Raw genomic sequence first — 15974 nt, 5'->3', positions numbered from 1 at the left:
TAAACCACACCAACCTTGGGTAAATCTTCAATATACCACACCACATCATCGGTTATTGCTTAAATATTTAATAAACAAAGTGGTCCTTTCTTACTTTCTGATTTGTGAATGTACTTTTTAAACTGATGAAAATTGGGACAATATCACCTTGTAAGAATTGTACTGGATAGCTTTGCTCAAGAATAGATTTGAACATGAAAATCCCATTCAGATTTACGTATTTTGAGTGATAAAGCATTCAAACAAAAATGTTATGAGTCACCAAATGAATTTAACCTTTGATTCATTTTAACTTACCATTGAAATTTTGAAGACCAAAATTTTAAACCCCCAAAATGTCAAAAATGTAGAACTTTAAAACCGCTTTACAGGGTGCTGAACCACTTACTTTTAAGTAGACTACCTTTGAAGCGACTGCACCTTAAGAGGAGACAAATTGAAGTCTCCATTTTCAAAATTTTGGTCTTCAAAATCATGCCTGTGAACGATTCTATTAATGCAACAGAACAAGAGTTCCCAGGGTCACAGCGCTGGCCTTTAACTTTAGCAGAAATCGGTCAGGTGAAAAGACTATAGAATTCCATTCTTGGAGGACTCTAGATTTTAGATTTTTATCCTACAGTTTATGTGAAAGCTTGAAATGCTAGTTCACTCAGGTTGTTTCTGACATGCACTGATGCTTTCTGCTGGTACCTTTCCTGTGATTGATTATTCTGCTATACTCTTGCTGGGTCTGGTGGGATTGCGGCAAGTCATGTCTTATTCTAAAGGGATTGATTATGACTAGGGAGGAAGGAGAGAGCATGTAGCATCAACACTAACAACAACCAACAGACCAGTGGTTCACTGTTAGTATATAGTTGTAGCCTACCTGAACTGCCAATAGAAATGAGAAATGTAAATGCACAACTTAAAAACAATCACTGAAATATAGTTAAGTGGCATTAACATTGTATCATTCCTCAGATAACTCTGTTCATCAGGGTACTCTTACTTGTCATGGTATTTAACCCCAGTTGCCTTGCATAACTAAATGAAATACTTAACATGCCTTGCACTGTATCATGCTAAAGCTCATTTAAAACTCCAATATCTTCTGTATCCTTCTAGTAAAGAAGTCTGCGAAGCTAAAGATATAATAATGTGCCCTCTATGTGATAAACATTGCCCTTACATGAGATTGTCAGACAGCTGTGTTTATGCCAAGGTACAGTACTACTGTTCTTAATTTTTCTACATGCAAATGTGCTTGCATTATGATTGCAGAAATTGCAATATTTTATGTTGCAGATATGAAGACTGTGTTCAAAATATCAAATTCAATATTTTGATTTGATGCATGGACCCTGTGTGCATGAAAGCCTGAATTTGCATGAGCTTTTCAGATAAGTAGCAAAGTAAAATGTTTTAAATAAATATAGCATAGTGCTTTTCTTTTTTGCAATATAAGTACCAATGTGAAAGTGCTTCATAAGAATGTAAGTGCCTGTAGATGCATTACTAGCGGGCAGTGTTTGTTGTTCGACCAAATACCTTGCCAAACAATTCAATTATGTTGAGGTTGCTACAAAGGAAATATAATACAGGGTGCACTTTTTATCTTTAACACTAAATAAAATGTGTCTCATAAATTGATATATCAACAAAGAGTAAAGGCTAAGCAGTGTTTAAATCAGCCTTACAAGTCTGAAGTGGATAAGGTTTCTGTGATGTGATTTGCATTCTGTTCCTGTTAATATCTGACCTTGAAAAGTGTACAGCATTTCAAATGAGCAGTGTTAGAATTATGCCTCACAGTTACGCTACACTTCAGTAGTATGGGTCAAATTCAGGTCCTAGTGCAATGATTCACAAATGTACGTGCATCACATGCTTGCACTCTATACTGGTTGTTTAGCCCGTAGCAATTGTTTTCATGCAACTCCAAGTTTTGTCTAACTATAAACCTAAAATTTCTATACGCCATATCAAAATGATTGTTGCACATATAGTAAATCTGAGTCTTTAGATGATATCCAGTTTATGCATTACTGTTATGGTAAGGTAATCTGCTAAAGGTATGCTAAAAATGTGACTAGGACTCAAAAAGGAATATGCACTTATTGTATGCACATTAAAAATATTGGTTTCTTGCTGTACCTTTACCAGAATTATTCAGGTTTTATATTGCAACAGCTAGCTTAATTTACCCAACATGTAGCATGTTATAAATAAAAGAACAGAATCTTATTTCTAACTTTGCTTTTCAGTCCATATGCTAAATTTCACTATAGCATGTTTGGAATATTCATTAGTAACCAGTTAACTTTTTAATGCACAGACATAGAGACATGCGCGCGGGTTAGGGTTGCCACCTTTTCAAATGGCCAAAGTGGGACATTTTCAGTACAAACATCAGATTTTATAGGCCAACACATACCCACGGTCAGTACAAAGGATAGAACTTAACTTTTTTGCCTAAATAAAAGCTTATTTTTGTAGCATTTTAGTTGCTTATTTTGTTTCTTATAACATTTAGGTATTTTAGATACAGAATAACTGTTTTATGCAACTATTGCATAAATTATAGGAAATAATTATGTCCTACAATCTCAGGACATTTGCCATTTTTAATATTTTTTGTCAGGACACAACTGCCCAAAGAGGGACTGTCCCTTGCAAAGTGGGACAGGTGGCAACCCTAGCGTGGGTGCACACATGCACGCACGCACTCACACACACACACACACACACACACACACACACACACACACACACACACACACACACACACACACACACACACACACACACACACACACACACACACACACACACACACACACACATACATATACACACATACACACACAAATATTCAAACTAACAAGTACACAGACAATGCAGCTTGAAAGAGACTATGTAGAAATGACCAGCTGATGATTAAATTAGGATTTTCTTTAACTGGTCAACTGTAGAAGGGTCAAGGTAATATATAATATATAAAATATGGACATTTGTTTGAGACTTCTTAAATCAAACAGGTGAAATTGTGAATCTGAAACATTTACCCCTCTGACAGCACACCAGAGAACTAAAACTAATTGAAATATATATCCAGTGAAAATGTTGATGACACCCGTAGATAACCATTTTATACTAACTCTAAGGTTGCACAACCATGGAAAAAATGGAAATATCCTGCAAGGATGAAAACATGGCTTGCACAACTATGATCTAACAGTCAAGCTGATAAAAGTAAAGAATTTGAAACTTGCATCTTTGAAGAAATAGGATTGGTATAACTATATCCATTTGTTTACCACTCATCAAATGATAGATATTCCATATATATTTTATGGAAAAAACTGAGTGCTGGTATTTTCCAGCTTTCAGTTGTCCTGTGCTTATTTCATTACTCTTAAAAACTTCCACTGATCAACTAGCTGTTACGCTAAACAATTGGAATCTCATCCCCCCACTTGACTCTAGTCTCTGCCCACATTGCTCAAAAACCAACAAGCCACTGCAGCTGTGACTTCTAACACCCATGAGGTTTTTCTTGAGCCTTTCCTACCTGCATGAATGCCTTAAAGGTAACAAAGGCTGAGCATGAAATGGAGGAATGTCTCCCGCATTAAGGGATGAGGGGGGTTGTTACCTACAGAAAATGCTTTTTATTAGTGCCGCAGTTCCTTTTAAAGTGACAAGCTCAACTGCATGCATTATAAGAATGAATCTGAGCTGTCATTTTCAAGGTAATTGACCAAGGTAGTGTGATGTGATCTTTGATGAGTCAGATACGTAATGGATTCACCTAACACTTGGGGTAGCTAGTGTACAGAAGACATACAGAACAGCAACCTGAGCCCCCCACATGATTCGAGCATTGTTTGGTACAGAATGTATAAGGGAACACAGCATTGCAAAATTTGTTCTCTAGATTATAGCACTATGGGGTGTGTGCTAAGCATAGGGCACAGATATCTACCATCTCTGCTCCATACATGATTATAAAATTGTGGGGTCATACTATAAAGAGGGCACACAGAACTGCAGCCTCTGCAAATGCTATTTAGCAAAATGGGATATACACTATACGCAGGCTGCACAACTGTACATACTCTGCTCCCTATGTTATTATAACATAATGGGGTACACACTATATAGAGGGGGGAGAACAACACTGCAGCCCCTGCTCCATGTGTGATTATAGCATAGCAAGGTACCCACTATATAGAGAGTGCACAGTACAGAGAACTAGATTGAGTTACATAAATTCTGAATTCTTCCAGGTGGGGGTAGATTTTCAGTTAATTGCTTTTGTTCTCCAAGGCCAAGAACATTTTAGTTAAGTCTTGATTTTCCTTTTGTGCCGGTATCAGACTATCCAAACACAGGCTAAGTGGATGAAAATCCCACTCCCCCACCATGTTCTTAAACCCAGTTCCACTTTAGTTCTCTGCCCATTATTTTAATTCGACCATAAAACTCCTTCCTTTTCCACTCTTGTTGATTATTGTAATTAATTACAAAAGTATCATTTTACAAAGTCACTACTTTTTAGCTATTCAAATATTTTTTCCTCCCGTTGTTTTCCATAAGCAGATAAATCCGTGGATCTGCACTTTCCAACCATTTCTGTAAACAGCATGGTTGAAATGAACATCATCCTACAATGTAGCAATTGTCTCGTGTTTATGGCCCACCAACTACTACTTAAACAAACTAAAACAGTATGTGAGAGGTGTAGTTATATAATATTAATGGAGATAAAGCTCTCTTACGCACAACCACTACAAATAAGCAGGTTGTCAGTGCCCCATAACACCATAATGAACCAATCACACACACAGCACAGACCAAATACATAGCCCTACATGTGCTGAGGCTCTTAATAGCAGCCTACCTATACCTCTCAACCATACTAAACTGCTCAGTAAATGCCAGTTTTGAGAGCAAAATATTGGGGTGCCACGAATTCTCGCGTGACTCCTTTAATTTCCAAATTTCCTGGTTGTGTTTTTTTTTAATACTCCTGATGTCATCACGTGTAGGGCATGCTCAATGACGTCAGCTTCTGCAGACCAGTCTGGTAGCACATCTTTCTTCCAGTGCTCAGTTCCAGGTAAAAAATGTAATTGTTGTAACTTGTAACTTCTTTTATTTAATGTCTGCCTGCAGGCAGAACGATTTAAATCATTCATGATTACTTTTACTTACTGTGCTTAACATCAGCTTAATTGTGTGTGTTAATGGCTGCAGTCTGCAGAAACTTACTGTGCTACTTATTTAGCAGGAATGGATATTTAGTTTTACTGTTGTATTTCTTCCCGACTCGGCTGCAGGGGGAAACGTACGTGCTTGGCTGTCTTAATGGCTGCAGAAAGTGCTTGCTTGCATCTTAACGGCTGAAACATACATTTGCTTGCTATTCTCTCTTAGAAGCTGAAATGCTAGCTATTTTCTCATAAGGTGTGTGTGTAGCAGGATATTTAGTTTTACTGTGCTGTTGCATTACATTTCTTCCCAGCTCAGCTGCAGGAGAAACATACACGCTCAGTTCTCTTGTCTTAACAGCTGCAGACAGTGCTTGCCAAGTGTGCGTGCAGGTTTTATCTGCACCATTTCAGTTTATCTGCAAGTTTTATCTGCTGAGCTGGACTGTGGCATTAACTGTTGGTATGTATTTCGCTGTGCAATTAATTTACCAGAAGTCCATGCAAGTGTGCAAGACAAGTTAGGGTCATTTTAGTTTATCTGCTGTGCAATTAATTTACGTCCATGCAAGTGTGCAAGACAAATTGGGGCCGTTTCTATTTATATGCAAGTTTATCTGCACTCCATTCTCTTAATGACTGCAGACAGTGCTTGCCAAGTGTGCGTGCAGGTTTTATATAGTGGCATTAACCATTGATGTGTATTTCGCTGTGCAATTTAATTTATCAGAAGTCTGTGCAAGTCAAGTTGGGGCCATTTAGTGTGCAAGTCAAGTTGTGGCCGTTTCTATTTATCTGCAAGTTTTATCTGCGCTCAGTTCTCTTAATAGCTGCAGATAGTGCTTGTTAAATGTGCATGTAGGTTTTATTTAGTGGCATTAACCATTGGTGTATATTTTGCTGTACAATTTAATGTATCAGAAGTCCATGCAAGTTTTATTTTGTGGCATCAACAGTTGGTGTGTATTTCGCTGTGCAATTTAATGCATCAGAAGTCTGTGTAAGTCAAGTTGGGGCCGTGTGTGTGTGTGTGTGTGTGTGTGTGTGTGTGTGTGTGTGTGTGTGTGTGTGTGTGTGTGTGTGTGAAATGCCCCAGTTAGCCATGTCTTATGGTAACAATTAGTCAGACTTAAACCCTGTACCTTAGATACAAGGAGCAAGAGCCTAAATTCCCTACCCACACCGGCTTTAAATTGTTCCTCTTAAAATTTGTGGTTTTCTAGCAAATTAGTGAGAACTGACTTCACTAAATAATGATAGGAAGACTAAAACTTAAATGGCTATCTTTCAGGAAATGCATGATAACACAAAACACTTTATTCTAGTAAGTAACAACTTTTCTAAGATTGTACAAGCAATGTTTAAAATGTGTGCCTGGTTTGCCCCCCCCCCCCCATAAATGTTGGCTTCTTCCAGATTTCTTAAGTTGTGCTTCATAGTTCCTCAGGGCGAGAGAAGTTTAGTGCTGCTTATGTGAAGCCTGTTTGTGTTAGTAGTACAACAGGTAGAATACTTACCTTTGATGCAGAATGCTGTGGGTTCTACTCCCACAGTATGTAGATGGATTGCGGGTACTGTACTGTGTTTTTTTTTTTTAAAGGGGGTGGAATCTGCAGTCCTGAAAATGTCCTTCTTTGGAGGAGTTACCTAGCAGCTATGAACTTGTTATCAGTTTGACATTGATTTCCTATTGAAATATTACTAGCTTATCATTTTTTAATGTAACATAGGTAGTTTATTCTTCAAGGGCAACAGGCACTTTACTTGTAGATGAACTAATGAAATAGAAAGTTGTTTGTTAGCAGCAACCTCTTCATTAGTTACAGATCTCTTTAATGTGAAATTATTTAGATGACTTTTACTTCTGCAGAGATTGTGCATATTTACTGATACTGGTGGACTGTAGAAGTCTGAGCAGACTTTTATGATGGAAATATTCTGAATTGGGCAGTGTTGACATTATTGGTTCATGCATTTTGTTTCATTGCTTACTAGAAAAATGTTAAAAACAATACATTTAAAACATGCTCTAACAAGTGTGCTGTATTATACAAGGAATATAATTTAATACAGTCAGGAAGGTGTATCAAAGAACATATGTATGTTTTGTGTGCAAGGGGCCTATGATTTTGAAAACAGCCCAAAGGTAATCTTTATCTGCCACTGGCTGGATGCATTTTCTTTGAATGTGGGTTTCAGTGCTGTTTCAATGAATGTGAGTTTCAAGGGCAGAGACGTTTTAATGCTAAGTCTATCTTCATTGTGAGACTGTATTGCTTTGTTTAACAGATGTCTATTAGTGTTTGTGCTATAAAATGTAAAATACCTCCTCCTACCACCCAATACTACAACCTGTGAGAGATGCACTTACATAGCCAAACTGGAAGCAAAGCTCTCTCCACCCATGATTGTGCTAGACAGTCAAGAGGAGAAGGTTAACACCCGCACTACACCTCAAGCAACATATAGCCCTTCTAAACTCACACCAACACCCACACATAACAACAATAAATCCACATATGTGAAGGCCCTTAACTGTAACCTGCACTGAAATGCAAACAAACACCAATTACAACCAAAGTGTCACATAGCTCACAACACCAGTGTGCCACCCAGCAACAGCCCCTAAGGCAAGACAACATACCTAACACTTTAGTCATAGGTGACTCTATAGTCAGGCACACTGATGTCCCACTCACCAGGCTGAACAAGGAAAAAATTACAGTGAGCTGCCTGTCGGCTGCCAGGATCCGCCACATAACTCATGCACTCAAGTCACTCCACAACAAGTACACATATGACTCTGTCATTGTCCATGTTGGAGTGAATGACTTGAGACATACCTCCCTGGACTACATGAAAAGAGACATGGAAGACCTCTCAGATCATGTGGCCCAGGCAGGTATGACCCTAGCCCTGAGTAGCATCCTGCCTTCACCCAGAATGATACCACAATATAAGGACAAAATGATTGACTTCAACAATTGGCTAAGCTTCTGGTGTCATTCAAAGGGGATCCAGTATCTGTATGCCTGGGATGACATGATCGACAGGTCACGATGCTTTGCTAGAGATGGTCTGCACCTGTCGCCCCTGGGATTCAGGTTACTGGCAAAGGCTCTTGCCACCCCTATAGTGCCTTTTTTTAGGCAAAGTTCAAAGGACAAAACCACCACCGTAACAGGTACAAGCATGCAAAATCTGATGGTAATGCTACTCAATGCTAGAAGTCTAAACCTCAAAATGCACTCTCTTGAGGCACTCCTAAAAATGGAGAACATCAATATCTGTGCAGTAACTGAGACCTGCTTCAAGGCTCCAGAGAGCACCCCTGCAATACCAGGCTCGAAACACTAAAGGTGGAGGAGTGTCTATATTCACCAAGGATATTCACACCACCAGGTTAGTTGCCCAACACAATGCGTCTGAAATTCTCCAGGTGCAACTAACACTAGGTAAGACTGCAATTCAAATTGTAGCTTACTACAGATCCCCCACCATGCCCCAAGATTCTCACTACACCTTTCTAAACATACTGAAAAATATTAATATGCAACCAAACACCCTAATACTGGGTGATTTAAATACCCTGCCATTAACTGGGAAAACTACTCATGTACCAACACCTTTGCCCAACGGTTCTTGGAATTCATACATTCTAATGCCCTGGATCAACTAATCCATAGTCCCACCAGGGGCTCCAATATCCTAGACCTGGTTATTACCAACATGGGAAATTGATGCTCCACACCTATGGTCACCCCCTCGTTGGTCAGGTCAGACCATAAGCTAATCACCCTTAACATCCACATCTCACCCCAACCCCCAGTAAGGAAACCTCCATAAAAAACTTCTCCAAAGCCAACTTCATGCTACTCAAGTCAGAAGTTACAAACTTCATGACACCCATGCAGACAGGAACTGAAAGTTCGACTGCTGAGTCCTACACTAAGGCACTGTACGAGCACATCCACTCATGCATGAATCATGCCATCCCAGTTAGAACCAAGATGCACTCCTCCAAAAAAAGGAAGCCAATCTGGTGGTCCCTTGTCATAAACAAACTTTACAATAAAAGGAAGAAACTGTTGCAGAAAAGAGGAAAATCCCAGGATGCAAAAAATTCCCTTACCAGCCTCAGTAAGAAGCTGAGATCCCTCATAAAATCCTCCAAAGCTAGTTACGAAAACAAAATTGCCAAAGATTCCAAAGACAACCACAAGTCATTCCATAACTATGTCAAGCATCTAAATGGCAATGCTCAGATCTGCTCTGAGCTACAACAGAATGGCATTAAATATACTGATCCCAAGGATATTGCCAATATCCTGGCAGATTGATTCAGTGCCAACTTCACCCCCCTCTCACACCCTAAATGGCCCATCTCAATACCGGAAGATTGCCAAATTCCAGTAATAATGGCCACACAGGTAAAAAAACACACTCTCCAAAGATAAGAATACAGCATCCATGGGACCAGATGACATCCTGGGCTGTGTACTACATGAACTACAAAATGAAATGGCACCTCACCTAAGTGTCATGTTTAATCATACCCTCACCTCAGGCTTCATGCCCACTGAGTGGCGCATAGCTACAGTTATCCCACTCCACAAGGGGGTCCACCTTGGATCCCGGGAACTACCGTCCCATCAGTCTGACGAGCCTGATCTGCAAGGCCATGGAATGTATTATCATGGAACTTATAAACAAAGACATTGGCAACCTTCAAACACTGGACCCTACCCAGTTTGGGTTCGTGAAGGGCCGATCTTGTCTCCTGAACCTGATTGACTTCTTTGAATCAGTCTCCAGAGCCGTGGACGATGGTAAGGCAGTCCACACAGCCTATCTGGACCTCGCCAAGGCCTTTGACACCATCCCCCACTCTGGAATCATAGATAAACTTACTAAGCTGGGCATTAATCCCTACATCACTCAATGGGTTGCCAACTGGCTTACTTACAGAACCCACACTGTAAAAGTAGCTGACTCCAAATCCAGCTCCAGACAAGTGTTAAGTGGAGTACCTCAGGGTTCAGTCCTGGGACTGCTCTTGTTTGGCATCTACTTCTCTGAAGTACAGACCAACACTAAGGGACTCTGGCTAACAATGTTCACAGATGACTGCAAACTGGGAGCCATTATTGAATCCCCAAATGATGTCGATACTCTACAAAAGGGCCTTACAGAAACAGATGCTTGGTGCCAGAACCATGGGCTCAAGCTCAGTGTCAAGAAATGTATAGTTATCCCCTTTGGGATAAAATATGTACCCGTGAATTACCACATAGGTGGCAGGACACTAAACACCGAAAGTGTGATAAGAGACTTAGGGACACAGGTGGACAGTGGCCTCACCTTCAATAACCACATCGTCACAACAGTCAGGAAATCCTTCTATGTGGCACACCTCTTCACTAAGGGCTTTTCATCCAGAAAAAAGGAGTTCATTGTCCCACTGTACTCATCTCTCATTAGACCCATTATAGAATACAACACTCCATTTGGTATGTACCTCTCAAAACATCTGCAACAACTGGAAAGGCTGCAGAAATACCTCACTAAAAGAATCACAGGCGTAAAGCAGATGCCCTATGCTGACCGCCTTAAAAAACTCCAGCTATACTCTGTCACATATCATCTACTCCGAGGTGATCTCTGCTTAACATACAAGGCCATGTCAAACCCAGAGCTGTTGGACACGCTACACTTAAAGAAATCCCAATCCCTCAGAACCACATGCTCCAGGGGTCTAAACCTTGTCATCAGAATAAACAAAACATGCTGGAGGGATAGGTTCCTGATCCAGAGACTCCCCAGACTCCGGAATAGACTGCCCATACATGTCAAGCAGAACCCCTCTTTGGCCCTCTTCAAAAGGAACCTTGATGACTGGATGGGAGAAAGGAAATTCACCCCAGGGATCACGTCAGTCGCCCTGCTAGACAGGGGTCCAGGAAAGTAAATAGTGTGGAAGGAAATAGCCAGGGAATTGTTATGGCTAGGCTTGTATAGGCCCTAGGGCCAATAGCCTAGTACCAACCTATGAACCTATAAAAGTTTTAAATGAAATCCAAATAATCATTGTAGAAATAAAGCAGTATGCACATTACACTGTTTATGGTAAATGGGGCGAAATAGCCAAGTAATGGGACATTGGAATGGCTGCGGGGGAACCTGGGGTCATATTTTGGTTGTCTGTTCTTCAGGTTACGTTTGAAAGCTGGTATCCCACAATTCCATTGAAGTGGGAGTGGTTGCATAATTATGTATGCAAATGTTATGTTAATCAGCATACAGATTTGTACCTATTTTTCATGGGCCTTTGTCCAGATTTTTGATGTGTCCATGTTAAGAGGTATGCCTAAACCACAAAGCCCTCTTAAATGTAACCTAAGAGACAAGTACCCTCAGCAGCCTCACAAATACACATTAAAGGCAACAGCCATCATGAAGCATACATCAAAGAGTCAGTTGTCTTAGGTCAAAGCCCATAAGGCAAACCTCCACATAATCCAGTACTCAAGTTATACGTGACGCCATAGTGACATACACTGATATGCCACTAACCAGGCTTCACAAGAAAGAGGGTCATGGTCATTATTTTAATGGATGTTGCTCTTTGAAGGCTGTATGTAAAGACGAAGTGCTAAGTCTGGTTTAATAAACTGGAATTTTGTTAGTACATTTCTGTGTCCGTTTTTTTTTGTTTGTTTTATTTTTTTTATTTTTTTTTTTTGCATATATGGTTGTTTTTTATTTATTATTGGGTCGAATGGCTACGGATTCTTTCAACAATGTTCCCTGAATTTTACGGGAGGATAGTGCTGAGCAAGGACAATGTTCGATAGATGAATATGTCTTCCAGGTGAATTACCGAGCTGTTAAAACAGAAGAGGCTGTAGAATTGTTTTGGGATAAATACTCTGCTGACCGAAATTGGAGGATGGAAGACCCTTTTTCCACTGCGGGGTTTAAAGGAACAGTTGGAGTATCAGCAGAGATACGAGAGTTGCATGATAAACTTGAAAAGGCTTTGTTTAAAGAGACAAGTACTTACTTTAATATTTTATGCCTTAAAAGATATGTAGAGTTGGATATTGCCCCACGAGGGCTTAGAGCCTTTAAAAATCCAACGACTATCTTTGATGCGAGTGACGAAAGAGAATTGGTGTTTAAAAATAGATGGATATCAGCAGCAGATAAATGTTCAATGGAGTGGGTGCAAATACTTATTCAATGGCACTTTATAAAACATAAAAAAATAAAAGAGGAAGTGCTGACTATAAATAAAGAATTGAGTAAACATATGAGTTCAAAAAGACAAGATGATTTTTTGTCTGAGATTAATAATAGACTGAAAGAATTTGAAACTGAACTCACTGAAAGGAAAAAAGCATAACATTAATAGAGATATCAAGGATTATAAATTGCAAAGAGCGTTTCTATGGAAATGCAATCACAAGACTGTACCGTGTGAATGGAAGGGAGGAGCTAAGTCGGGCCCCTCTGTGTCGTTTGTCTCAACAGATGAAACAGAAGTGACGACAGAAGCAGAGAGTGAGGAGAATGAAGGATATCCACCTTTACCAGCAGCACAACGGCCTGTTGAACATGCTCAACGGTTTCAGAATGAAGCCCCAGGCAAAACTCAAAGAACGGGTATAGAAAAGAGGCAGAGGCAAATGGGAAAATAAGCAAGATTTAAACAAAACAGTTTCAGAACACATAAAACAAAAAGACCTATGTGGTATTAACACCCAAAATTATTTAATTTTGAATATTTCTGCTATGAATGTTTCTGATATAGTTTGTTCTGTATTACAGTTACGGCCGGAGATAATGCATTGGCTGGAGGTCAGGAACGAACCTTGTACCTTGTGCATGGGAGGCGAATACCTTAACCGCTTCGCTATTTGATCTCTCAATAAAGGAAATACTTTGAATCCAGTTTGCAGTAACAGTGCTTTGTTTTGAGTGTTTTGTGGACTAGTAGCACTGGTTGGCTTCTTTTTTATTTATTATTGTATTACAGTTAGGTTTAAAGTTCATACCAACGTCTCTTCCATGATTTCATGTCTTGAAATATGAGTTGTTTAGGCTAGGAAGGAAACTTCATTTAATGGATTTTTTTGCATCAAATAATATAGAAGAAGAATGTGATTTAGATGCGAATCTGGAAGATTCATTTTTTCATGTAATTCAGATGAGAATGCTTTAAATGACTATATTAATGCATATATGCTGCTAAGCACAGAAAATGTTCCAGTTTATAGTGACTTTATACCTCTATATGTTAATCAAAATATTCAGCATTTTGTGTCTGTGTTGAATTTTAAAGTAGAGAATTTGTATTATGATTTTGTATGAAAAAAGAAAAATGCACAATATAATCTAAGTAAAGAACAATGATTTGCTTTTAGGCAATTATGTCCAGATCGTAGATTAGTTGTGAAAATGTCTGATAAAGGGGATACAGTTGTGATAACGAATCATGAACAGTACGCCACAATGTGTTACATACATTTAAATAATAAGACAGTCTATGAACAATGTGAAGTAGGGAAGTATGAAATAGCAATGAACGAATAATCAGAGTTATTAAATAAAGGGGTACGCCTAGGCTATTTTAGTAAAAAAGATGTAGAAAAAAAGTTTGATATTAAAACCACATGTATAGCATCATTTTATTGTAAGTCTAAAATACATAAAGGAGTAGAAAACCTACAAGATAGACCAATAGTAGCTGCGGAAAAATATTTCTTGAAAAATCTTGGAATTTTACTGCATGAGTATTTTAAACCTTTGGTGGTGAAAATTCCATTGTATATAAAAGACAGCCAGGATTTTCTAAGTAAGATTAAAAATATTATTTGGGAAGAGGACATGTACTGGCTAAGTTTAGATGTAGCTAGTTTGTATCCTAACATCCAGCATAAAGTGGGGTATCAAAGTGATCTTGCATTGTTTAGGAGACACTCCTGTAACTCAGTACGTAGTGGAATAATTATACTTTTGTCTTACAAATCATTTTTTCAGATTTAATGGACAAATCTACCATCAATTGCAGGGTACAGTCCTGGGGGCCTCGTTTGTCCCCATGAATTCAAATTTAGTGATTGCAGAATTTGAACAAAGTAAGATATATATAGACACAAGTTTTTTGAAAGACATGTTGTTCAGTATTTCTGCTACATAGATGATTTGGTTTTCTTATGTAAAGGAGGGGATGAAGAAATAGAATTTTTTATTCAAGATATTCAAAATAATAGTTTTGGTTTGAAATTTGATGGGATAAAAAAAGGTAATAATATCCCATATTTAGATATTAGATTAATAGGAAGAGTTGGACGTCAGGTTGAGACAAATATATATAGAAAATGTGATTTGCATGGAAGCAGTTGTCACCCAGCGCATCTGATTTCCATGATACCATATAATGAGTTCTTACGTCTAGAAAAATTATGTAGCAAAGATGAAAACCTGTATGGGGAAATGTGTAAGACAGCGGAAATGTTTGTTGATAGAGGGTATAATATCAATGAAGTAATAAAAGCTGGCTGTGAAGTATTGGATAGACGTTATAGGAATACATGTAATAGCGTTACATCTAATGGAAGATATAATAAATATAGGGAGAGACAGTCACAAATGAGAAAAGAAGTTTATTTTGTGACAACCTACAATATAGTGACTACGAAAAGTATTAGATAAGTTAAAAACTATTGGTCACTGTTATTAAGGGAGAAAGATCTAAAAGAAATAATGCCGACTAATGTCCAAATATCTTACAAAAGGGGTAGAAACCTGACTGATATGCTAATACATAAAGATTTTACTCCACCAAATGCTATATTATATAGCGAAATGTTGGTAAATAAGGGAACTTACACATGCAATAAATGTTGCAAATATGTAGTAAGGAGATTTGAAAATATTAATGGCGTACACTTTATATCAAATGGACTGTATAATTGCAACACAGAAAGTGTTATATATTTATTAAAATGTGGCTTTGGACTATATTATGTTGGAAAAACAGTTAGGTCTTTTAAAAAAATGTATACAGGAACATGTAAAGGATTATTAATGTAAAAATAGAAAGACCTTTGGGGGCTCATTTAAAGTTGTGTCACAACTCAAATCCAAGTTTAAAAGCAACAATTTTAGAACAGGTGAAATTACAATTGGGTGAATGTAGAGAAATAAAAAATAAGTTGTTGTATAAAGATACATTGTTTATTTTAAAATACAATACAATGGAGCCATTAGGCTTGAAAAAAGAATGTAATTGGAGGGTGGTAATTAGATAATTGAAAACTAATTGAATAGAATATTGTATATAAAAAGGGAGTTTATTTTAATGGGTGTTACTCTTTGAAGGCTGTATGTAAAGCCAAAGCACTGTCTGATTTAATAAACTGGAATTGTGTTAGTATATTTCTGTGACCAATTTTTTGTTGCTTTATTTAAATTTTTTTTTTTTGCATGTACGGATGTTTTTTACCATTTCCTAGGTGACTTCAGCTTCCTTTCCATCAAGTGGGAGACTTACATATCATCAAACATATACACCCATACATTTCTAGACTTCATTAGTACACATTCTCATGACCAGGTAGTCTGCATCCCAACCATGTGTGATAATATCCCAAACTTGGACCCTAAAGGTATGGGACAGCTACACTCCTTACCAGTTATAGCTTCCTTATTGGATAAATCAAACCACAAAAAAGTGGCATTGCCCATAAGACTGAAGCTGAAAGCTTATTC

At 38.3% G+C, this 15974-nt stretch overlaps 1 protein-coding gene across 7 annotated transcripts in view; it reads left to right on the top strand.

The window, feature by feature from the left end:
* ANO4 (anoctamin 4) overlaps positions 1 to 15974 on the top strand; it is a 1520875-nt gene that overhangs the window by 999035 nt on the left and 505866 nt on the right. For all 7 annotated transcript variants that reach the window (XM_044087781.1, XM_044087780.1, XM_044087779.1 and 4 more), the window contains one exon: positions 1111 to 1207. In XM_044087781.1, coding sequence (XP_043943716.1) covers positions 1111 to 1207 — 97 coding nt within the window. The remainder of the gene's footprint in view (positions 1 to 1110; positions 1208 to 15974) is intronic.

The sequence above is a fragment of the Protopterus annectens genome, chromosome 11.part0 (assembly GCF_019279795.1).
Source record: "Protopterus annectens isolate FY-2018-M chromosome 11.part0, PAN1.0, whole genome shotgun sequence".
NCBI lineage: Eukaryota > Metazoa > Chordata > Ceratodontiformes > Protopteridae > Protopterus > Protopterus annectens.
This window is presented reverse-complemented; position numbering and strand designations above follow the sequence as displayed.